Below are 26,269 nucleotides of genomic sequence, written 5' to 3'. Positions count from 1 at the left end.
TTTTGTACTTTGCGTTTTGAATCTTGTACTCTTGTAATTTCGAGACGTTTCTTATCAATAATTGGAACCTCTTTGATTGTCTTTTGTACTTTTGAGCTTTTTGGTCGTTTGCGTCTTCAATTCGTCGAATCTGTCTTTTGTCTTCACCTTTTATTATTTAAACGAATATCACTTGTAAATAGAACAATTGCAACTAAAAGCTTGTCTTTCTTGAGGAATAATGCTATGAAATATATGTTCGTTTTTAACATTATCAGCCGCAACATCCTAAACAGTGTACTAATCGCTAATGAAATAATTGATGAATTAAAACGTAAAAAACAAAAAGGCCTAATATTCAAAGTAGATTTTGAAAAGGCATTCGACTGCATCGAATGGGATTTTCTATTTAACACCATGCGTTTCATGGGCTTTGGCCCAAAATGGATTAGCTTCATTCGAGCTTGTCTTTCCTCATCATCCATTTCCATACTAATCAACGGCTCACCTACCAGTGAATTTTCCCCTGAAAGAGGAATTCGACAAGGCGATCCTATATCGCCGTTTCTTTTCATCATCGTTGCCGAAGGTCTCAATATACTTGCCTAAAGAGCATTATCTAACGGTCACCTACAAGGTTTAAAAATTGTCCACGACAATCTTGTCATTACACATCTCCAATACGCGGACGATACAATTTTTTTTTGAGAATGGAATAAAAGAAATGCCAAATATATATACAAACTCCTAAAATGTTTCGAAAACATATCAGGTCTCAAAGTCAACTTTCGCAAAAGTAAACTTTATGGTATCGGAACATCCACCATTGAAACCGAGCAAATGGCCAGTTACATTAACTGCTCTGCGGGCTCTACTCCGTTTACGTATCTCGGTCTTCCTATTGGTGTGCCCACATCTCACGCATCCTCTTGGCAGCCAATTGTTGAAAAATTCGACAAGAGACTTTCGGATTGGGTTGCCAGATCTATATCCTTTGGGGGTCGACTTACGATCATCAAATCCATCTTAAGTAGCATACCACTTTACTATTTCTCATTATTCCATGCACCTGCCGCTATCCTTAAGGTTCTTGAATCTAAAAGACGGAAATTTTTCTGGGGAGGTTCTTCAAATGATAATAAAATAAACTGGATAAAATGGGATCAGATTATCTTGCCATATGAAAATGAGGGTTTAAATGTGGGATCCCTTTTTGCTAAAAACATATCTCTCCTTTGTAAATGGTGGTGGCGTTTCAAAAATGAACATAATGCATTATGGGTAAAAATCTTAAAAAGTATTTACGGGCCGGGGGGGGGGGGGTGGATACTAATATTTTATGCAGGAATATTTCAGGTCGCACCATTTGGAAAGAGATTATCAAAGGTGGAATAGTCGCGGACAAAGTAGGCACCTTCTTCACATCCTCAATTTCAAAAAGTATCGGCAATGGTACATCGATTAGTTTCTGGAATGACATATAGATCGGATCTGAAACTCTCAAAACTCTATTCCGTAGATTATTCATGTTGGAATCTCAGAAAGAAGCTACTGTTGCTGTCAGAATATCGCGCGATAATTCCAATTCAATCGGAATCTAGGACTGGACCCGGGCTCCCAGCGGTCGGGCACTAGACGAACTAAAGGAACTCACTAATTTAATATCATCCGTAAGTATTTCAGATCATCCAGACTCATGGAAATTCTCTCTTGATGCATCCGGTATCTTTACTACATCTTCATTGTCAAATTTGATCAACACACTTAAATACGGCGTCCACTCTCGAAACTTATTAATTCCCCGGAACAAATACGTGCCACAAAGGGTCTTCATATTCGCATGGAGAGTAATTCAACTAAAAATTTTGGTTAGAAGTGAACTAGATAAAAAAGGACTTGATTTACATACAGTCCTATGTCCCTTATGCGATCATCATATTGAAACCATTGAACATGCGCTGATTAATTGTCCTAATGTGTCTTCAATTTGGACACAATTACTTGATTGGTGGAACCAAAATAACGCAACAATTTCCGACATCAACGGTGCCTTCATCTCTGACCAAGGATTCTCACATAACTCCGTTGGATCTTCCTTATGGCAAGCTACTAAATGGATTGCGTGCTATATTATATGGAAACATAGAAACCTAAAAGTGTTCTCAAATAAAATGTGGAATCCCGCTATGCTTCTCTCCGAGATTCAGTCGCAAAGTTTTAGCTGGATCTCAAATCGTTCTCGGAAGAAAAACCCTATAGAATGGAATCAATGGCTCCTTAACCCATCTTATTATGTGGCTTCGCCTCCAAATCGCATGGGAATCGGTTAATACGACATTACTTAAATCGGGTAGTGTCCGAAGTTCTATTTTGCTTATGTGGGTAGATTAAATGGGATGGTTGTTTTGGCAACTTTGTCGCCGCCTGATCGGTATGGTTTGCCTCCTCAGTCCCCGCTTGTTTCTTCCAAGTTCGTTCCCTCATAGTGTAAAATAGGCTTCGTCCCTCCCGACTTTATTTTATAGTTATACTCCAACCTTCCAATTTTTGCGATAGTGTTCATATCAGTGTATAGATATATAGGGACTTTGTAACGATATAATCCAGATATTTAATAAAACTTTTTGCTTTTCAAAAAAAAAAGTTTCAACCTTTTCAAAATAAACAATCCACATAACGCGATCAATAATAGGATTCATGATCTGAAATTTTGAGGATATAATCACTAGATCACAAAATCAGTTGTTGCTTAAAGTCATCAATGACAAGTATTTTAACGGGTTAACAAGTTAAGTATGTTTACATTAACACATTTTTTTAAAGTTTATGGCCTATAATAGTATTTTTTGGGTATATGACCTACATCGAGACAAAAAAAAAGTATATGACCCTTGAGTAGCCTTAATCCTAAATTTAACTATATTATGAATTCATCTTATTTAAAGAAGTATAAACTAAAAGAGGATTTATAATTTTATGAAATATATTTAAATAGAAATAGGTCAGTCGCGCAACATTGCGGGCTTTGTGCTTTTTTCAAAACTTACAACTACTAACTCCAAATTGCTTCACCTAGCTAAATATGTATTGAAGTGAATCTAATACCAACATAACCCATCACTAACAGGGACGGAGCTTGAAGATAAAGACGAGGGTGGCCGATTTATATCAAACAAAACATGTAGTGTCATATTAATAAAGCATTCATAAAAAAAGTGCTACAACTCAGCTCGACGACCCTTAAGGTTCTAAAATTCATCAATTACAGACTCTGAATCAAATAGTTGTGCAATTTCTCTTTCGATGTTAACTACCAAGTTAGATGCAAGAAAATCGTCTGACATCTTATTACGAAGTCAATTTTTGCATATCTTCATTGCTGAAAATGCCCTCTCGGTTGTAGCAGTGGAAACTTGAAGTGTAAAAATTAGTGGCAATAATCTTTCAATCAAACCATATGCCTCACTCTTTTTACTTTCTATAAGGAACCTACATAGCTCAGAAACAGTAGCAATGTTAGATAGTTGTTGATTACTTGACTTCTCGATGTTGAATAACTCTAATTCATACTTCAACCGAATCATTTCTTACTCAGTAAAATCTATGGGATAATATTTCTCGACAAGAGAACAAACCTGATCAATATTTATCACCTAGGATTTTTTTCTAGGAATTAAATCAAAGGTAAGAGTTAATAATTCAGTAGCGTTGTAATCAAATCTATTGGCCAAATCATGTAATTGGTTGTCCAAAGCACAAATAAATATATCTACTCGATAAAAATGCTCAAAAGTAACATGATTGTCTTTTGACGAGGGCGGTATCGGCCACACTTATATAAAGCACTAAAATCCGGCATATCTATTTTGTGATTAGTAGAGAAATCTTGTACCTGTTTAATGAAATGTTCTCACCCTTTGTTTTTGAAGTTATCTAAAGATACCTTTGTTGCTGACACTGAATCAATGGCGTTGCCGATATCTTGAGATTTCTTTTTTAATTCTTGAGATAAAATGTTAGTCCTCCTCATTAATTCTTTCATTAGGTGCAAAATGCAAACAAACTCATACGACGTCAAATAATTATAAGCCTCAGCTGCATCAGCACGCTGAGAGTAACTAGAACTGTCATCAATTATACCCTCCAAAACTACACGAGTAGCATCAAACATCTTAAGTAAGCTACAAACGGAATGAAAGTGAGAACCCCAACGCGTATCACCCGCTTGATTTAAGGTCCCAACTTGATTTTCCCCCCTACTGGATTTAATTTCACCAAGTTCGAACAAATGCTTAAGCTCTAATGCCTTAGAATTTTGCAGCTCATCATGACTCTTACTAGAAGCACATATCACATTAATAATACAACTCAATCTATTGAAAAATTGATGCACTGGAATAACTTCTCTTGAAGCAGCAACCAGGGCAAGTTGTAATTTATGAGCGAAACAATGAACATAGTATGCATATGGACACTCTTTAATAACAAGTGCGTGTAACCCGTTTCATTCCCCTCTCATGTTACTAGCACCATCATAACCTTGACCGCAAATTTTACCCGTATCAAACTCATATTGCAATAGTCTATTCCACAAATTTGCTTTAAGGGTAATTGCCGATGTGTCCGTAACATGCACCAAATCTAAAAATCATTCCCTTGTTATTCCATCTTTATCAATAAATCTTATAACTATGGCCATTTGTTCCCTCTTAGCCTCATCTCGTGCCTCATCTCGTGCCTCATCTACCATAACACAAAAGTAAGAATCACCAACTTCATTTCGAACGTGGTTTCGAACCTTACTTGCAATAATACTTAATATTTCTTTTTGAATATCACCTGAAGTAAACTTTGAGTTATAAGGAGCATTCTCTAGCACGACTTTCGCAACATCATCATTATATGAAGCTAGAAGTTTTAACAACTCGATAAAATTACCATGATTATTTGATTCGGCAGTTTCATCATTCCCTCGAAAAGCACAAGCTTGGAATGTCAACCAACGAATTACATCCACCGAAGCTTTCATTCGTATACGGTTCTTCAAAACACCCACACTTCTCTTTTCAATGAAATTTTGAATGTGTGCTTTCTGGTTCAACAGATTCCCACAAAATATAAGGGCATCTTTATGTTGGGAACTACCAATATACTTTAAAAAAGGAAAATTATTCCCATTATTAACTTTTTTCCACTTGTTGAATCCTTTAACTGTAAAATCATCTGAAGCATTTCGAACATTTGGTTTGTCACTGAATAAGTAACAAATGAAACAATATGTAGAATCTGTTGTTGGAGAATACTCTAACCAATTCTGAAAAATACCAAACCATGAGTATTGGAATCTACGAGTGTGTTTCTCCATACCTTTGCCAGAATATACATTCAAACAAACTTGAAAAGGTTCGCCGCTTGTGTCGATCGCTCCAAATCCATATGGATGAACACGTCATTCATCGATTTCATTGCGAGGTATTTGACCTTTATATGATACGTTTTGTAAATATTGCATTCTTTTGAAAAGGCACACCATAAATGAATATTTAAATTAAAGGTTTTCGACATCTGATGATTTCTACATATAGACAATCATCGTAAATAATAGTTTACAATAATACTTCCGTTGACAATGCAGTCAAAATAAGATACATGGTGATGATTTGGTGAATGCAACGTTTCCTTGAAAAATATGTCATGTAAGACTCCATGCACATAGCTTGTCTAACATATAAGCAAACAGCGGAAGACTTCTAAAAAACCTGAGAATAAACATGCTAACAAGTGTTAACACAAAGGTTGGTGAGTTCATAGTTTTAGTGTTGCACATAATCTGTATATAAAGGTGGATCACAAGATTTCAGTTGTTTCATCCAGAAACGTTTATCAAAATATTCTACGAAATTGAGCACCATGGTAACTAAACTTAACGTATATATAATTTATACCCTTTGTATAATCATCTTAATAATACACGCAAATCAAATTGTGTACGCTTCTCAAATAGCATACGTCCGTTAAAAGGCTAGTGCTCTAGCTCGGACGGGGATATCAAGCCCTATGGATCCATATATAACTACTCGCGCCCACCAGTTCTTATAACCGGCAGTTACTAGTTACCAAAGCTAAGGAATTTTCGGTTCAAACTCGGTGTAGAATTTAGTATGTACTTGTGTCCATTGCGTTTAAAATAAAGTGCATGTATTCTCAGCCCAAAAATATAGATTGCAAAAGCAATTAAAAAGGGAGCAAATGAAACTCACCTTAGCAGCATATAAAGTCGTTCACCAAAATGTGACTGAAACTCGGATTACCAAATAACCGTAGATCTCAACCTAGAGAACATATGTTGGTCAATAAATGTCTATCAAGCTAGGTCAGGTCATAGTGTATCATAATCCTAATGCTCGAGATCAACATACAAAATTTTATCAAAATTCATTTCAAAAAGTCAATCTGACTTAATACTATAGTTGAATGATCATGGCAATCGAAACATTTTAACATTTCACATAGTTTCCCAATTCTTGTAAAATTAGACTATAGTTTTTATAAGGCTTTAAAACATGATAAAACAGTCAATTTTGACAATTGTTCAACAAAACGAGACGTGCCTTATATAAGGATTTATTTACTCGGCTGGTATAATTCAAAAATCTAATTTATCAATCTTACAAACAAGTTGTTTAAATATCAATTGCAGATTCAATTCGTTCTAAATGAAAAGTTATTGATTTTTCACCAGCTTTCCAAAAACATGCATATCATATACCTTTTATCAGTACTATATGTATTTAATTCGAGCACTAGACATTATACACTATTAATATATAAAAGATAAGATATGAATGCTCACGTATCAATATTGTGATTCAATATTGCAGGAAAGTACGTAGACGCAACAGAGATGATAAACACTAGGTTTGACTTGCAAACAATACCCATGAACATTACACATAACCTCCAAAGCTATAACCCATAATTTTCCTTAGCTCTATCCCGCTCATAAAATCCGTTTTGAAAATCACCCGAGCATAACTCCGTCGTAGTATTTTATGTATACTACTAATACTTAATTTGAATATTGCACTAGAATTATTACGGAATAAAAATATATGAAATAAATATATATGTACATATATGTGTGTGTGTTTCTGCAATCGATCGATCGATATATATAGTTAGAAAATAATATTATAATAATAAAAGGAATCAAACGTGTTTAATTATAATAATGTAATAAATAATAAAGTAATAAAATAATAATATAATAATAAAAGAAATTGTACGTTTATAATAATTAATAATATAATAATATAATAAAGTAATAATATAATAATAAAATAATAATATAATAATATAATAAAGTAGAATATAATAATATAATAATAAAATCGAATCATTTTAAAAGTCGTATTTTTAAAATACTTCAGGGGTATTTTATGTAAATTATAATTAATAATTTCAATCATGTCGCTTTCATGTGAATAGTAAATTAATTAATTTCGTTTCATTTACTATTCATATGAATAGTAAATGAATTAATTTCGATTCAACTATTTAAGCTACACGTTGTTGTACGTTGTGCTTTACAAATTGTACATTTTTTATTTAACTTCGTTTCTTAAAAAAAAATTACAAAAATTATATCATAAAAATAAAACGACTTAATACGTAAAAATTTTAATTTGAAAAGCTTCGTTTAATAGTAAATTTTTATCATTTCATATATAAATATTATTCGCATGATTCCGTATATATTGAAAACTCTTATGTTTATATAATACATGTTATGACGTTCGTGAATCGTCGGACAAACAGGGTAATTGAATAGTTCAAGAATTTTGAGATTCAGTTTTATAGACTTTGCTTATAGTGTCGGAAACATTGAAGATTAAGTTTAAATTTGGTCAGAAATTTTCGGGTCATCACACCGCTTAAATAACCCCGTCTTACTTGTTCTTTCTGATTCGGTGGATACATTCAAATTGGTTGTCTTTTTCCGGGATCTCTTTCCAGGGAATTAGGATTCACTTCAACATTATATGACCTTTGAGTTTCAGTAGGATTCTCATTTGGTTGATCCGCGTGAAACAACTCAACGCGTATTTAAACCGGCCCGTAAAATTTTTTCTTTAATACATTAATATTTAGGTCTCAATTATGTTTCCAAAACCATCTTTAACAACAATAGCAAGTTCAATAGACTTTTAAAACATTTAGTACATAGTTTAATTATCCGAACGGGCAAACACGACCCGACTATTTTAATGTCCAACAAAACCGAGCATGGTGATTGGGGATACGCTACCCAATCCTAATCAATCCAAAAGCACATCTTCTAAAGCAAACTACGCGAGTCCACTAGTCCCCACGCTTACCCGCGCCACCACCTCCATGCAAATCTATAAAAATGTAAACAACGAGAGGGTAAGCTAACGCTTAGTGAGTGAGAATATACTACATACATATATATGCATAAAATGGACACGCCACACAAGTAATCAAATAACGCATACCGGAGCATCCAAGCATAAAGGCAAGCTAAGCTAAGCATACCGTACGATCACTAAGCAACAAGCTAAAATAACAACAAATATAAGTTCACCAACGGCGATGTGAACAACGCGAATAAGCTACACCCGGAGGGTTAGCTACATCACAACAATACAACAATATATATATAAAACAATATATAAACGAATAAGGTTAACCCCTTAACCCAATACCGAAAACCAAATACCACAATGAAGATTGGCCAAACTACACGAGCCTTAGTAAATCCGCATCCACACGAGACTACTATCTTCATTACCATAACAACATCGAGGTTGGCCGAACTACACGAGCCTTAGTGAATCCGTAACCACACGAGATCACTACCTCAATAAGATAACCGAACTACACGCGTCATCGTGAATCTGAACTACACGAGATCCACTTTCACAATTCAATAAGATGACCGAAAACTACACGCGTCATCGTGAATTCGCAACCACACGTGACCCACTTCTCAATATCGAAACCCTTCGCCATTGGGGTTATATCATTCACATCACAACCACGTGTGATAACGTACACACAAGATGTGCACTTCGCCAAAGGTGGTCAACCAAAACGCACAACCGTGCTAATTGAACCTATACACAAGTCCATCAAATCCACCTATATGTGAAGTGAGCTCTATAACCGAGAACCACTTCACCCGACCCGCACCCATCCTACACATACATATGCACATAGGATATTAACACTCACCTTGCCGCCTTGATGAATGCAACCGAACAATCCGCAACTCGCCAATGGAATGTACCTATTCCATTATCACATAACAAATAACACAATTAGGGTGGATTTACAAACCAACCCAAATCGACAACTAGTGCAATCTCAACCCAAATGCACCTCCAAGCACAAACCGCGCCCAAACTAACCAATAATCACTAACACTAGTGACAATGGTCCTAATAAGCCCATTAAACCCGAACACAAGTGTTAAATACTTGTCTTGCCCAATTTGACACCAAAACCCTAATTTTGACCCATTTCAAAATTAGTCAACCAGATGAACCCTAAAGGCTTCCAACACCTCAATAATCACTAAATACTAGTGATTACACCCATTTGCAAGTCTTACAAACTTACACTTGTACACCAAACCCCAAAACCCGCCAATAACAATAATAAACCCGAATCTTGGTGTTAATCTTCAATTAACAACTAAATGGGTTCCATCTATAAACATACAAGTCAAACGCCCCAATTTGAATGATGAACACGAAAATGAAATTCGGAGTTAGAGCTTACCGCTAGTATCACCTTGTAGCTAAGAACGAGGAGAACAAACTCGTCTCTTACTCTTTCGATCAAAACCCGCTTCTTCCTTTTCAAAAATCCCTTTGAATCAATTGGGGTGTTTGAGTTTTGAGAGGAAAAATAGAAAGAAAAGGAAAAAGAAATAAAGGAAAATGAATGAGTTGATGAGATTAAAATCTCAAATCTGGCTCAAATTCGAAATGACCAAAATGCCCTTGAATATCTTTTAAAATCATAAAACTGGTACCAGTCCGCCCAGATTGCCGCGCCGCGGCCCTCTTCGTCGCGCCGCGAGAATACGCGTGTTTTAATGCTTGTTTGTTGAGCCTCCTGAAATTGAATCCAGTGAAATACCGCGTCGCGACGATCCTTGTCGCGCCGCGACCCAAGGCGTGGTCTGGTGCCTTCCTTACCATGCTTCCTGATCCTGATTTGTTTGTAATTTCGCGCCGCAACCCACTCCTCCGCGCCGCGACCTTTAACTTGGTCTGATCACTTTTCGCATACAAGAACTTTAACGCACGAACATGTCTCAATTCCTTCATACACCCATCGTACATACGCGATACACCTGTAAACCATGTACGAGGAAAAACGGGGTGTTACAACTCTCCCCCACTTAGATTCGATCACGTCCTCGTGATCCTAATCACTTAACCAAATCGAACCTACACTCGATGATCCTCAAACAATCGTTCCAATCCGACTTCCAACACATTCCTCATTAACCCGAAGATTAATTCATTAACTAATTACACACTTGCACTCATTCCGAGCCGTGCAATACACGCGACATCCGAAGTCTATAACGATCACTTAGAATATGCGAATCCGCCACGTATCCTTCCAACTCCTCTAGGAAATTCTTCTCATATAGTTACCTTTAACAACTAAATCGTCATTCGTGATTTATCAAGTCCACAAATCCAAGCACTAAAACTTGCTCAATCCCTCATATCGGGAAAACTCCACCAATCTCATACCGAGATATCAACCCTTTGGCGTACCATACCAAGTACAATGCTAAAAGTAAACACGTCCCAAACTAAAGTCAACCATCTAACCGATGAAGACTAAATAAAAGTGAAATCTAACGGATAACACTTACCACTTAACATCCATTGTAGTGCGCAAACACGTCTAATACGCAACTACCACAAACACATGCGCAAAATACGACTATTGCATCACTATTCACACCAAAATGGTCCTTACGACCCCACCATTGGCGTATAAAACAACCAATAGATCACACAACATGGTCCTTACGACCCCACCATTGGCGTATAAAACAACCAATAGATCACACAACATGAAGGCTGGCCAAAAACTACACGCGCCTTAGTGAATCCGCAACCACACGTGACTCACTACCTCCACCGCACAACAATCGGGATTGGCCGAACTACACGCGCCTTAGTGAATCCGAACTACACGAGAGTCACTATCCCAAAAGAATGACCGCAACCACACATGTCATTTGTGAATCCGAACTACACGCGACTCACTCCTCAATATAATGATCGCAACCACATGAGTCATTTGTGAATCTGAACTACACGCGACTCACTCCTCAATACAATGACCGCAACCACACGAGTCATTTGTGAATCCGAACTACACGAGACTCACTTCCATAATATAATGACCGCATCCACATGTGTCATTTGTGAATCCGAACTACACGCTATCCACTTCCCAAATCTCAACACAGGAATGGTACTCCCATTCCCCATCGGTACTCGAATTTCCCAATAACGTTATACCATACCGATATAACACTACCCCCATGATGAAGTCAGCGGACCATGTCAACCGTCATGCTTCACCAATCACACGCACTTTTGTCCTCATACAACGAGTAGTGTAACATCGCGCTCTGCTACACTATAGTGAATCCTAACGGATACCACTAACCTTCCACACCAAACAAATATCTATTAGTGTTACTTAATCACCGCATAATCACTAATTCCCCGAGTGATGTCTTAAACACCACGACTAACTCACCCCCATGACAATGTGGTGTCTTAAACACCGCGACAATACCACATGTCAATCAAACTAATGAGTGGTGTCTTAAACACCGCGACAATACCACTCGTTACGCACACGCGGACATTGCTAACATAATCGAGCAAGAACCACCTATATCGCACATCGGTACAACACAACAATTCTCTAAAAGAAAATCCGACACACATATCCCTTAACCGAGGGATTTCACCTTGCTCGTCAAACACGTCCGTTATCTCTCAACGAGATTACCACATTATCACCTCGATGATAATTTACATCCAAAACCATGAGTACAATTTAACTGAAATTTTACTCTACCACAAATCGACCAAAACTAGGTCCCCACACAAGTTTCGGATCTACTAAAAGTGTCATCCGAAATCTCACACTACAATCTCCTCGTGCGGGAGTGTAACTCCCCCACTTGGAACTACGTTCCATGACCGCATCTCGTACAACCGTACAATGCTACAAAAGGTAGACTTTACTAACAATTGGGTTCACACGACCCATCACCACATCTTGCTCCAACCTTGAGCGCACGAAGGATCTTAACCTATCCTTAAACACTTTAAACGAAAAGTGTACCACAAATTACACAAACTATACTCTCACAATCATCCAATTGCTTTAGTTTGTCAAATTTCACCCGATCACCCATGTACCTAATGGTTTCACTTTGGTACCCTAAGTACAATGTAACCGCAATACAATCGGAGTCGAACACCATGCTAGTAGGTATAAAAGAGGCACCTAATGTCGCGTCACGTAGACTCCTTTACCAACATACATCGAGATCAACACTCGATTTCTCGGGTTTCATCCCACCCGTCGAACCTCATGGTCCATCAACTTCAACACAAAAGCGAACATGCGCTTAACAACCGAACACCAAAACGCATTTCCATGGCTTGGTAGAAAAATTTCCCAAATATTAAGGAATGCTTGGTTGCACCAAGTCTTACGCCCTTCGCCCGACAATCAAACGTCACCATAGGGTACTTCCATTAGGAACGTCACCCATATCAATAACATGAACAACACAATGCATCTAATAAACTCAAACTCAACGGCACATAATAAATAATCAAAGGACATATTTATTAAAATGAAACGGTCCTTAACGTCTCCTTGCCGCACCCGTCCCCGCTAACTCGGGACCATCCGACTTACGATGTCCTTCTTCTTGGCAATGGAAGCACACCATGCCATCACCCTTTGGTACCGAACATTCCCAAGAGTTGTGACCCCTCACGCCACAATTGTAACACCTAGACGCACTAGAACCGATATACCCATCCGCATACCACCCGTGCTCACACTCAGACCCTTAGTCCTCTTACTTGGAGCACCATAAGAAACAATTCTTCTCTCACTTGAAGGTTCACTCATCTTCGATCGTGAATACGACTCGAAACCTCTAGCCACGGCGAATAATTCCGCAAACAATTTTGCGTAACCCCGGCTAATCTTACTCTTCAAGTCATCATTCAAGGTTTAATAGAAATCCTCCATCAACAAACGAGCATTCCCTAAATACTCCGGGAAAAAAACGAGCCTTCGCCATAAAGGTTGTCTTGAGAGTATTCAAATCCATAGAACCCTGTTGCAAATTTCGCAACTCATTACGCAATTTCGACAAGTCGGCCGAAGTTCGGAACTCCTCGAAGAATTCCTTCTTGAACTCGTCCCATGATAACGCCATAAACAGTTCACCACCGACAAGATCAATCTTACCATCCAACCAATCCTTCGCCCTACCCCGCAACAAACTAGTAGCGAGTCTTGTCTTTTTCTTGGGGGGGCATTCAATAGTACAAAAACACCCTTCGACATCCGAGATCCAAGTTGTGCTTACCAAAGGATCCGGTTTCCCGTCGTACATCGGAGGCTTAGTCCTCATGAAGCTCTTAAGACAATGCTCCATTTCACCACTATTTCGAAATTCGGAATACCTCCTATCCATTTCTTCTCGAAACGAACTCATTTGCTCCGCAATGGCGGTCGCAACTCTAGAGTTAAACTCCTCGTCATTCGTCTCGATCTCGTTTCGCCTCGTCATTCTAAAGAATACAAAATGATTAGTCCATGAACGTATAAAACAACACGCATAACACCGCCCCATCTTGCTCAACACTCGTCGTACATCACTTGTTAGGCATGATTTGCACCCATAATAAGGTTTGCAAGTCCTTATTACGCACACATGTCGTCTCAACTCGTTAGTACAACGACTGCCTCGCTCGATGATATAACCAACACAACGACAATTCCACACGATATAAACACACGCTAGGGAATAGCATCACAACACAAGCCAAAAATCCTAGTTAGTCTACCTACAAACAAGGCACTAACTATAACCCGTTTCGACCCGTTCACCTACAAGTCTCGCAACAAATAAGCACACACAAAAGTCTAAGTCTAGGCACCTATCTCAAGTCGCCTAAATCCCTTAAACCATGCTATGATACCACTTGAAACAACCCAACCCGTATTTAAACCGGCCCGTAAAATTTTTTCTTTAATACATTAATATTTAGGTCCCAATTATGTTTCCAAAAACATCTTTAACAACAATAGCAAGTTCAATAGACTTTTAAAACATTTAGTACATAGTTTAATTATCCGAACGGGCAAACACGACCCGACTATTTTAATGTCCAATAAAACTGAGCATGGTGATTGGGGATACGCTACCCAATCCTAATCAATCCAAAAGCACATCTTCTAAAGCAAACTACGCGAGTCCACTAGTCCCCACGCTTACCCGCGCTACCGCCTCCATGAAAATCTATAAAAATGTAAACAACGAGAGGGTAAGCTAACGCTTAGTGAGTGAGAATATACTACATACATATATATGCATAAAATGGACACACCACACAAGTAATCAAATAACGCACACCGGAGCATCCAAGCATAAAGGCAAGCTAAGCTAAGCATACCGTACGATCACTAAGCAACAAGCTAAAATAACAACAAATATAAGTTCACCAACGGCGATGTGAACAACGCCAATAAGCTACACCCGGAGGGTTAGCTACATCACAACAATACAACAATATATATATATATATATATATATATATATATATATATATATATATATATATATATATATATATATATATATATATATATATATATATATATATATATAAACGAATAAGGTTAACCCCTTAACCCAATACCGAAAACCAAATACCACAATGAAGATTGGTCAAACTACACGAGCCTTAGTAAATCCGCATCCACACGAGACTACTATCTTCATTACCATAACTACATCGAGGTTGGCCAAACTACACGAGCCTTAGTGAATCTGTAACCACACGAGATCACTACCTCAATAAGATAACCGAACTACACGCGTCATCGTGAATCCGAACTACACGAGATCCACTTTCACAATTCAATAAGATGACCGAAAGCTACACTCATCATCATGAATCCGCAACCACACTTGACCCACTTCTCAATATCGAAACCCTTCGCCATTGGGGTTATATCATCCACATCACAACCACGTGTGATAACGTACACACAAGATGTGCACTTCGCCAAAGGTGGTCAACCAAAACGCACAACCGTGCCAATTGGACCTATACACAAGTCCATCAAATCCACCTATATGTGAAGTGAGCTCTATAACCGAGAACCACTTCACCCGACCCGCACCCATCCTACACATACATATGCACATAGGATATTAACACTCACCTTGCCGCCTTGATGAATGCAACCGCACAATCTACAACTCGCCAATGGAATGTACCTATTCCATTATCACATAAAAAATAACACAATTATGGTGGATTTACAAACAAACCCAAATCGACAACTAGCGCAATCTCGACCCAAATGCACCTCCAAGCACAAATCGCGCCCAAACTAACCAATAATCACTAACAGTAGTGACAATGGTCCTAATAAGCCCATTAAACCCGAACACAAGTGTTAAATACTTGTCTTGCCCAATTTGACACCAAAACTCTAATTTTGACCCATTTCAAAATTAGTCAACCAAATGAACCCTAAAGGCTTCCAACACCTCAATAATCACTAAATACTAGTGATTACATCCATTTGCAAGTCTTACAAACTTACACTTGTACACCAAACCCCAAAACCCGCCAATAACAACAATAAACCCGAATCTTGGTGTTAATCTTCAATTAACAACTAAATGGGTTCCATCTATAAACATACAAGCCAAAAGCCCCAATTTGAATGATGAACACGAAAATAAAATTCGGAGTTAGAGCTTACCGCTAGTATCACCTTGTAGCTAAGAACGAGGAGAACAAACTCGTCTCTTATGCTTTCGATCAAAACCCGCTTCTTCCTTTTCAAAAATCCCTTTGAATCAATTGGGGTGTTTGAGTTTCGAGAGGAAAAATAGAAAGAAAAGGAAAAAGAAATAAAGGAAAATGAATGAGTGGATGAGATTAAGATCTCAAATCTGGCTCAAACGTGAAATGACCAAAATGCCCTTGAATATCTTTTAAAATCACAAAACTGGTACCAGTCCGCCCAGATTGCCGCGCCGTGGCCCTCTTCGTCGTGCCGTGAGAATACGCGTGTTTTAATGCTTGTTTGTAGAGCCACCTGAAATTGAAACCAGTGAAATACCGTACCGCGACGATCCTTGTCGAGCCGCGACCCAAGGCGTGGTCTGATGCCTTCCTTACCATGCTTCCTGATCCTGATTTGTTTGTAATGTCGCGCTGCGACCCACTCCTTCGTGTCGCGACCTTTAACTTGGTCTAATCACTTTTTGCATACAAGAACTTTAACGCACGAACATGTCTCAATTCCTTCATACACCCATCGTACATACGCGATACACCTGTAAATCATGTACGGGGAAAAATGAGGTGTTACACCGCGGAAACTTTGGAACGTTTATTCACTTGATTTTCATCATTTGTTATGTCGCTGGATTGTCTTTTAAAATACGAAGTTATTTTTTTCGGTTGTGAATTTCTAGCTACTGCAAAAAAAATCAATACATAATTATTCTAGGAGTTTAATTAACCATTCAATTAAACAATGAATACATAATTTAATTCAAAGTATTTATGTTGTGTTTTCTAAAGCTAAAACAGAGTGTCTAGAAACAAAATGTCATGAGTCTAAAGTTATTCATCTCACTGACTAGTACAGTATCCATTTTACAAATGCATCAAAATTAAACATATCACTAAATAACAAGACTTAAGAAAACCAAAGATACCAAAATTTCATGTTATTAATAACAATATAAATATATAATTAATAAAACCTAAATGGCTAAATCAAATATATAAAAGGATTAAAAGGGGCTGTTGAGCTGTTCGTGTAAGACCCAAATTTCAAAAATGCAAGTGTATAATGATTAAAGTTGGAGGATTCGGTTTTTAAAGTGTTTATCGCGCAAATCGTGTTATTTTCCTACATTTTAAAGCCCGTATGTTATAATGGGTTATATAGGTTGTGGGTATATGTTCGAATGGTTTAAAGTGCAAGAAATATGTCCATAAATTGAAGTTTGAAATGTGTGAGGTGCGCTAGTTATGGTATGAGGCGCGCCCGTATGAAGAAAATACAACCAGTCAAAATTTGCACTTGGTGTGAGGGGCGCGCTTTTATGTGCGCAGCTCACACAATTCGCACTTGGTGTGAGGGGCGCGCTTTTATGTGCGCGGCTCACACAATTTGCACTTGGTGTGAGGGGCGCGCTTTTATGTGCACGGCACACACAATTACACTTGGTGTGAGGGGCCCCCTGTTTCAGCATACTTTTTATTTTGAGTTTTAATGAGGGGTATTTGAGTCTTTTCACTTTCGGGTCGGTTTTGAGCCACTAAAACTAATACAATCTCATTCTTATCCTCATTTACACCTTCTCAAACACTCTCATCCATTTCTAGAGAGAGGAGCCCATTTTAGAGAGAGAGAGAGAGAGCTTGGTTTGAGGATGAAGAAGAGTGAATCGGGTCAAGTCGCGAGATTTAAAGTTGTTCCTTTCGTTCCTAGCTACGTTTTAGTTGTAGTGGTAAGTCTCGAATCTGAATTTCATTCTTTAAGATTCTTGTTTGACTTTAGGGTTTAACCTAGTAGGGTTATTGAAATGTCCCGTTCTTATTGATTAAAAACGTTCCATATTAATTGATTTCGTTGCGAGGTTTTGACCTCTATATGAGACGTTTTTCAAAGACTGCATTCATTTTAAAACAAACCATAACCTTTATTTCATCAATAAAGGTTTAAAAAGCTTTACGTAGATTATCAAATAATGATAATCTAAAATATCCTGTTTACACACGACCATTACATAATGGTTTACAATACAAATATGTTACAACAAAATAAGTTTCTTGAATGCAGTTTTTACACAATATCATACAAGCATGGACTCCAAATCTCGTCCTTATTTAAGTATGCGACAGCGGAAGCTTTTAATAATCACCTGAGAATAAACATGCTTAAAACGTCAACAAAAATGTTGGTGAGTTATAGGTTTAACCTATATATATCAAATCATAATAATAGACCACAAGATTTCATATTTCAATACACATCCCATACATAGAGATAAAAATCATTCATATGGTGAACACCTGGTAACCGACATTAACAAGATGCATATATAAGAATATCCCCATCATTCCGGGACACCCTTCGGATATGATATAAATTTCGAAGTACTAAAGCATCCGGTACTTTGGATGGGGTTTGTTAGGCCCAATAGATCTATCTTTAGGATTCGCGTCAATTAGGGTGTCTGTTCCCTAATTCATAGATTACCAGACTTAATAAAAAGGGGCATATTCGATTTCGATAATTCAACCATAGAATGTAGTTTCACGTACTTGTGTCTATTTTGTAAATCATTTATAAAACCTGCATGTATTCTCATCCCAAAAATATTAGATTTTAAAAGTGGGACTATAACTCACTTTCACAGATTTTTACTTCGTCGGGAAGTAAGACTTGGCCACTGGTTGATTCACGAACCTATAACAATATATACATATATATCAAAGTATGTTCAAAATATATTTACAACACTTTTAATATATTTTGATGTTTAAAGTTTATTAAGTCAGCTGTCCTCGTTAGTAACCTACAACTAGTTGTCCACAGTTAGATGTACAGAAATAAATCGATAAATATTATCTTGAATCAATCCACGACCCAGTGTATACGTATCTCAGTATTGATCACAACTCAAACTATATATATTTTGGAATCAACCTCAACCCTGTATAGCTAACTCCAACATTCACATATAGAGTGTCTATGGTTGTTCCGAAATATATATAGATGTGTCGACATGATAGGTCGAAACATTGTATATGTGTCTATGGTATCTCAAGATTACATAATATACAATACAAGTTGATTAAGTTATGGTTGGAATAGATTTGTTACCAATTTTCACGTAGCTAAAATGAGAAAAATTATCCAATCTTGTTTTACCCATAACTTCTTCATTTTAAATCCGTTTTGAGTGAATCAAATTGCTATGGTTTCATATTGAACTCTATTTTATGAATATAAACAGAAAAGTATAGGTTTATAGTCGGAAAAATAAGTTACAAGTCGTTTTTGTAAAGTTAGTCATTTCAGTCGAAAGAACGACGTCTAGATGACCATTTTAGAAAACATACTTCCACTTTGAGTTTAACCATAATTTTTGGATATAGTTTCATGTTCATAATAAAAATCATTTTCCCAGAATAACAACTTTTAAATCAAAGTTTATCATAGTTTTTAATTAACTAACCCAAAACAGCCCGCGGTGTTACTACGACGGCGTAAATCCGGTTTTACGGTGTTTTTCGTGTTTCCAGGTTTTAAATCATTAAGTTAGCATATCATATAGATATAGAAAATGTGTTTAGTTGATTTTAAAAGTCAAGTTAGAAGGATTAACTTTTATTTGCGAACAAGTTTAGAATTAACTAAACTATGTTCTAGTGATTACAAGTTTAAACCTTCGAATAAGATAGCTTTATATGTATGAATCGAATGATGTTATGAACATCATTACTACCTTAAGTTCTTTGGATAAACCTACTGGAAAAGAGAAAAGTGGATCTAGCTTCAATGGATCCTTGGATGGCTCGAAGTTCTTGAAGCAGAATCATGACACGAAAACAAGTTCAAGTAAGATCATCACTTGAAATAAGATTGTTATAGTTATAGAAATTGAACCAAAGTTTGAATATGATTATTACCTTGTATTAGAATGATAACCTACTGTAAGAAACAAAGATTTCTTGAGGTTGGATGATCACCTTACAAGATTGGAAGTGAGCTAGCAAACTTGAAAGTATTCTTGATTTTATGAAACTAGAACTTTTGGAATTTATGAAGAACACTTAGAACTTGAAGATAGAACTTGAGAGAGATCAATTAGATGAAGAAAATTGAAGAATGAAAGTGTTTGTAGGTGTTTTTGGTCGTTGGTGTATGGATTAGATATAAAGGATATGTAATTTTGTTTTCATGTAAATAAGTCATGAATGATTACTCATATTTTTGTAATTTTATGAGATATTTCATGCTAGTTGCCAAATGATGGTTCCCACATGTGTTAGGTGACTCACATGGGCTGCTAAGAGCTGATCATTGGAGTGTATATACCAATAGTACATACATCTAAAAGCTGTGTATTGTACGAGTACGAATACGGGTGCATACGAGTAGAATTGTTGATGAAACTGAACGAGGATGTAATTGTAAGCATTTTTGTTAAGTAGAAGTATTTTGATAAGTGTATTGAAGTCTTTCAAAAGTGTATAAATACATATTAAAACACTACATGTATATACATTTTAACTGAGTCGTTAAGTCATCGTTAGTCGTTACATGTAAGTGTTGTTTTGAAACCTTTAGGTTAACGATCTTGTTAAATGTTGTTAACTCAATGTTTATAATATCAAATGAGATTTTAAATTATTATATTATCATGATATTATCATGTATGAATATCTCTTAATATGATATATATACATTAAATGTCTTTACAACGATAATCGTTACATATATGTCTCGTTTAAAAATCATTAAGTTAGTAGTCTTGTTTTTACATATGTAGTTCATTGTTAATATACTTTATGATATGTTTTCTTATCATAGTATCATGTTAACTATATATATATATATATCCATATATATGTCATCATATAGTTTTTACAAGTTTTAACGTTCGTGAATCACCGATCAACTTGGGTGGTCAATTGTCTATATGAAACATATTTCAATTAATCAAGTCTTAACAAGTTTGATTGCTTAACATGTTGGAAACATTTAATCATGTAAATATCAATCTCAATTAATATATATAAACATGGAAAAGTTCGGGTCACTACAGTTATAAACCCCATTTATTGTGATATTTAGGGGTTTTGGGCATTGTTAGTGTAAATGAACCCGATTATTGTGGGTTTAGGGTTTGATGATGAATTTGGAAGTAATTGTCATGGTTTGGGTGTTAAAATCACTATATTGTAAATGTGTTAGTGTTTTGATGTTCTTAAGAACAAGTTTGCTAGTCAAAATGGGTGTTGACTTTGATTTAGTGTCAAACTAAGTTTTGAGTCAAGTTTTGGTGAATCAAGTATGTAAATACTTGATTTAGGTGTTAATTGGTGTTTTGGAAATATAATCACTAGCCGTTAGTGATTTTGGGCGTTTTTGTGACTTTTGTCAAAATGGGTAAATTGAATTGGGTCAAATTTGATGATTACACTAGTTTTGGTCAAATGGATGTTTAAACACTTGTGTTAAGTGTTAAACGGCATTTTTGGAAGTAATCACACATGAGAAGTGATTTTGAGTCAAAGTGATGTTTTAACAAGTCAAACGTGATTAAATACAATATGGGTCAAGATTTCACGTGTTGTGGTGGTGTAAATGACAGCGTAGAATGATTACTACTTAAGTAGTAATCTAGTGTCGGGACCTAGGTTGGTCTAATTGGTGTAAAGTGTAATTGGGGTTATTTCGTGCTTTGTTAGAGTGAGTTTAAATTACCACCCGAAGTGGTAATTGGGTTGTGTCCATTAGGTGTTAAATGGACGGGATTTGGCGAGCAAGGTGTGATCCCTCGGCTAAGGGATGATTGTGTCAGATTCTCTTCTAGAGAATATATATTTATGCGTATAGTGTGCCTATGTTTAATATAGGTGGTTACTTGCTCGAATTTGAGGACGGAGATCATGTTGTACATAACTTGTGCGGGCATTCCAAGGTGAGTGGAATAATTATATGTGTATGTATATAATGTATTTATTTGTGTAGCGTGAGATGTGAAGTGTCGAGGTGCTAAGACACCACGTTTCACGTGGCGAGTGAAGTGTCGAGGTGCTAAGACACCACTCCAGGAATTATGAAGGAGTGAATCATCGAGGTGTTAAGATGCCACTCTAAGAAAATTGACGGGTGAAGTGTCAAGGTGTTAAGACACCACCCGGGGTGAAGTATCGAGGTGTTAAGATGCTACCCGGGGGTTAGTGATACGCGGTGTTAAGTACACAAATGGACGTTGTAAACTCCGATGGTCTTTCACGAGCACCATTCCCTTGTACGATTGGTTAACCATGGTTATGTGTTGTAGTTTTAGCATATTAAATTGTGAACTATATGCTTTTGGCGATGCTAGCTTATTCCGAATTGCGGATATTTAGTATGCATTGTGATTGCGTTATTGTTGAATTGCTAGCTCGTATATGGTATTTGTGTAAGTGTATGCAGGTAAGTAGATTATATATGTATATGTATAATTATTGCATTCACTAAGCTTTATGCTTACCCCTCTCATTGTTTACCTTTTTATAGGTATTGTTGACGCGGAGTTACCAAGTTGCTAGACTATGATTGATAGACGTTGCTTAAGCTTGGAGGATTAGCTTTTGGATATTCGGACGCGGATTGGGGGATTTGGTAGTCCCCGAGATTATGCTCTTGGTATCGGGTTGGGTTATTGAGTCTTGACCCTATTTGGTGTAATTAGGTCATTATTACAAATGCTTTTGTAATGTTTCAATTGTGTACCAAGGGTCATTATAAGTTGTTATTATGATATTATGTTTTTGGTTAAAACAGAGTTGGAAATGTTATGTATTAATGGGACCTAACTTATAAAAAACAAATGTGCTTCATTTTTGGTAAACGGTTTTGGGGTCGTTACTAGTGGTATCAGAGCATAGTCTAAGAGAATTAGGTGACCTTGGAGTAGGTGCCTAGTCTTAGACTTATTGACGGTTGGGCATTATTTGCGGGACTTGTAGGAATACGGGTCGGATTGAGATTTGTTAGTGCCTTAGAGTAGGTGACTAACTAGGACTTGTGCTTGTCCATTGTGGGATTATGTGGGGCCTTATTTCGTGTGTAAATTAGTGCCTTAGATAGCTAGCGCCTAATGTAATTAGGCGAACTTGGACGTTGTTTTAGTGATAGTCACCTAGGTTGTAGGTTGACTCGTTGTTGCGGTGTACTTGGGTATATTTATTATTATATTGTATATATGTGTATATACATGTATCTATTAGTGCGGTGTCCTAGAGACGAATCTATTGGAGAGATTCGCATGTTTGGCGGTTTGAGTGATCAAATTCACGGTAAGGACTTTGGTCATTCGGGTACTAGGAGTTATCGCATGTTATTTTGTGTGAATGTTGCGTCCGTCCGGGTAAAGTACTTTGCGTGACCATGTGAAAATGGCAAGGTACGCAATTGTAATAGTGACTGATCACCGTTATTACGAAAGTGTATCTTAACACCAAGCATGACATGACGAGTACCGAACGGATGAAACATAGCATGGGAGGGGTAGATTCGGGATGAATTAGGAATCTTTTATTGGTTCCTAGGATATAGTGGTCTCGGGTGATGTACTTGTTGTCACATCGGGTTCTTTGTGATCAAGAAGTGTTACGGTGGTTTCGGTTAGCTAAGGTGAATGAGCAAACTCACGAGTTTGGTGCGTGCTTAGTCACCCTAAGTAGTGGGTGCATTGTTGAGATTGTCATTGGTTGTAGTTACCCATCGTAACTTGGATGATCAATTAATGTGTGCGTGTGTGTGCGTCGAGGACTTGAATTCCGTAATGAGATGTAACAAGTCTAATGATTGTGGAATTGGGTTACACTCGGTAGAGTGTGTGGTTAGAGAATCGTGTAAGGATTCTAGTGGTGAGTCGCCTTGGAATTGTCAAATCGAGGAGTCCTCGGGTTGTTAAACTCATGGGAGTGGGACCCGTATGATGATGTTTGCGTTAGTGTGTTAGTATGTTGTGGATTATAGGGTAACATTCCTAACGTAATATCCCTTGTAGTAGTGGTTGTGTCGACGTACAGAAGGGTGTAAGACTTGGTGTTTTCAAGCATCTCCTTAGTGTTGGATGAAAGGTTTCGTTAGGCTATATCGTTTGGCCTTGTGGAAATTTTTGGGTAGCATGTGATCGCTAGGAACTTTCGATAAGACAATAAACCATAAGGTTTGTCGGGTAGGTATGACTTTGGGTCATTACTGTGGAGAGACGGGTGACATCGGGTGTATGGAACCCAAAGATCGAGTTTCTAAATCTTGGTAGATTATGGTGGGAGTCTGCATGACACTGCGTTAGGTGCCCCCTTATACCTGCTAGTGTGATGTTCAACTCTGGTGATGGTGTGATCACATTGTGCTTAAGGTGCCCGTGAGACACCCTTGGAAGCATCGAAGATTATAATAGTGATCGACGGGTGATAGTAATTCGACGGTTGTGAAAGTCGAAGTTTAAGAGCGTTGTGGTAAATACTTCTTATGATTGGACGAATTAGCGAATCTTGTTGCCCTTAAGGGATAGATGGGTAAAGATGACCGGTGAGCCGATGATGGACTTAATGATCGGTTAGGCCGAAGGTTATGATGAAGTGTTGATATTGCGTTCGATGCAATTATTGTGTCGGATTGGTCACTCTTCTCCATGAGAGTGAGTAAATGTGGATAAAGGTTCGTTGAGTGGAAGGTCGGGTGATCTCGATTGAGAAGCACGATTGGTTAAGCAGAGTGGCATATGCTTGGACTTAGAGGCGTATGTAGGACTTTGGTGGAGTTCGCTTTACAAACGATGAAGAGTTGTAAATGGTTATTTGTGGTATGAAGGTGTGATGTCGTCGCGTGTATGACATTTCAAGTGAATGAGTATGTCGGCTCTGAGAACCTGAAGTGAATTCGTGGTGATTTGATTTTTATGACCAATGATGAGATTTATCATGTGTGTCGTGGAATGACAAATTCCACAGGACGTTATCATCTTGGCGGTGAGAGTGTGGAGCTGAATCCCAAGTGGGGGAGTTTTACTGCCGCCCGAGGAAGCTCCGGTGGTGTTAGATCAAGTGAAGTGTAAGACTTCTTATGTAAGGTTGTCGTGTAGTACCAAAGTGCGGTATGAGACCAAATGTGAAGCTTGAGATCTCGGAGTGAGAGAATGAAGTTGTCGTTGCGGGTGCTCTCATAATGTAAATCTGGGTTGCTATGAAGCTCAGGTAGTACTATTGAGTAGGTACAAGCTAGATATTGTGGTGGTTGTTGTACTTTTCCGTGTTTCGGGAAACGTGATCGTGGAAATCGTCAGTGGATTATTCCATTTTATGGACAATTGTGAGGCGCAGAGTGCCGGTTCCGATTGTTTCGCTTAGAGACACGCGGATGTTGTTTGTTGCGAGGGTGCGTTCCCTAGTAATACGACCCGTTGGATGCATTGAAATGTCGAGGCCATCCTTAACGGACGGTCGAGGTAAGAGAATTCACTAGGCATTGGTGGATATTTTTGTGGGTCGCGTGACGAATTGTGAATTGTTGTGATGATAATTCATTGTTGACGGGATTCTAGTACACGAATAGTTTCCATGCTAATACTTGGAGGCCGTAATTGTAATGATGTGTTGGAGGGTTTAGGGGAGAAACCCTGTGACGAGTGTTGTTGTTTTGTCTAGCTCGTGGTGTATTGTTGTAGTCCTGGATTAATCCAGAGGCTGATGGTCGTGTGCGGATCAATTGATGGGAAAGTTTGTGTTCCCAGTATGATTTTTTGGGGATACCAAAATTTTTTCGTTGAAAGAATAATCCAATGGTGGTGACAGGGGAAGTTGGTTCTTGATTCGGAGAACATTCGTGATTGACCGGTTGAGTGATGTGTTTATGAACCAAAAAAAGTACGAAGTTTTAATGAGGCATGGATCCTTCTCTATTTGGATTAATGCAATACTTGGTTCATGGCGTAGTGGACCTAGTAGATTGCGTTACATGATATAGTTATGGGTGTAGCTTGTTGCGAGTTTTAGCCGAGATAACTTGAAGGGATAATGGTGTTTTTCGTATTTCCTAAGTGGGCATTTTGGACGTTGAGCGTATGAGATACCATTTGTTGCGGTAATGCACGCTAGTGATTATTAGTGTGTAAGGAGACTTTTGAGTT

General features: G+C 37.5%; 2 protein-coding genes across 2 annotated transcripts; one reads left to right on the top strand and one right to left on the bottom strand.

Annotated features, from left to right (window-relative positions):
* The first annotated feature begins 819 nt into the window (after positions 1 to 819).
* On the top strand, positions 820 to 2,309 carry LOC139848968 (uncharacterized). Its single transcript, XM_071838647.1, has 2 exons — positions 820 to 1,260; positions 1,581 to 2,309. The coding sequence occupies exons 1-2, from the start codon at positions 820 to 822 to the stop codon at positions 2,307 to 2,309; spliced, it is 1,170 nt and encodes a 389-aa protein (XP_071694748.1).
* A 2,318-nt stretch (positions 2,310 to 4,627) lies between these two features.
* LOC139848967 (uncharacterized) lies at positions 4,628 to 5,344 on the bottom strand. The gene has a single exon (XM_071838646.1). It carries the CDS (start codon positions 5,342 to 5,344, stop codon positions 4,628 to 4,630), a length of 717 nt encoding a protein of 238 aa, XP_071694747.1.
* Between the last annotated feature and the right edge of the window lie 20,925 nt (positions 5,345 to 26,269).

Source organism: Rutidosis leptorrhynchoides, chromosome 5 (assembly GCF_046630445.1).
Source record: "Rutidosis leptorrhynchoides isolate AG116_Rl617_1_P2 chromosome 5, CSIRO_AGI_Rlap_v1, whole genome shotgun sequence".
Lineage (NCBI taxonomy): Eukaryota > Viridiplantae > Streptophyta > Magnoliopsida > Asterales > Asteraceae > Rutidosis > Rutidosis leptorrhynchoides.
The sequence above is the reverse complement of the archived record's forward strand: the minus strand, read 5'-3'. Positions and strand labels throughout refer to the sequence as shown.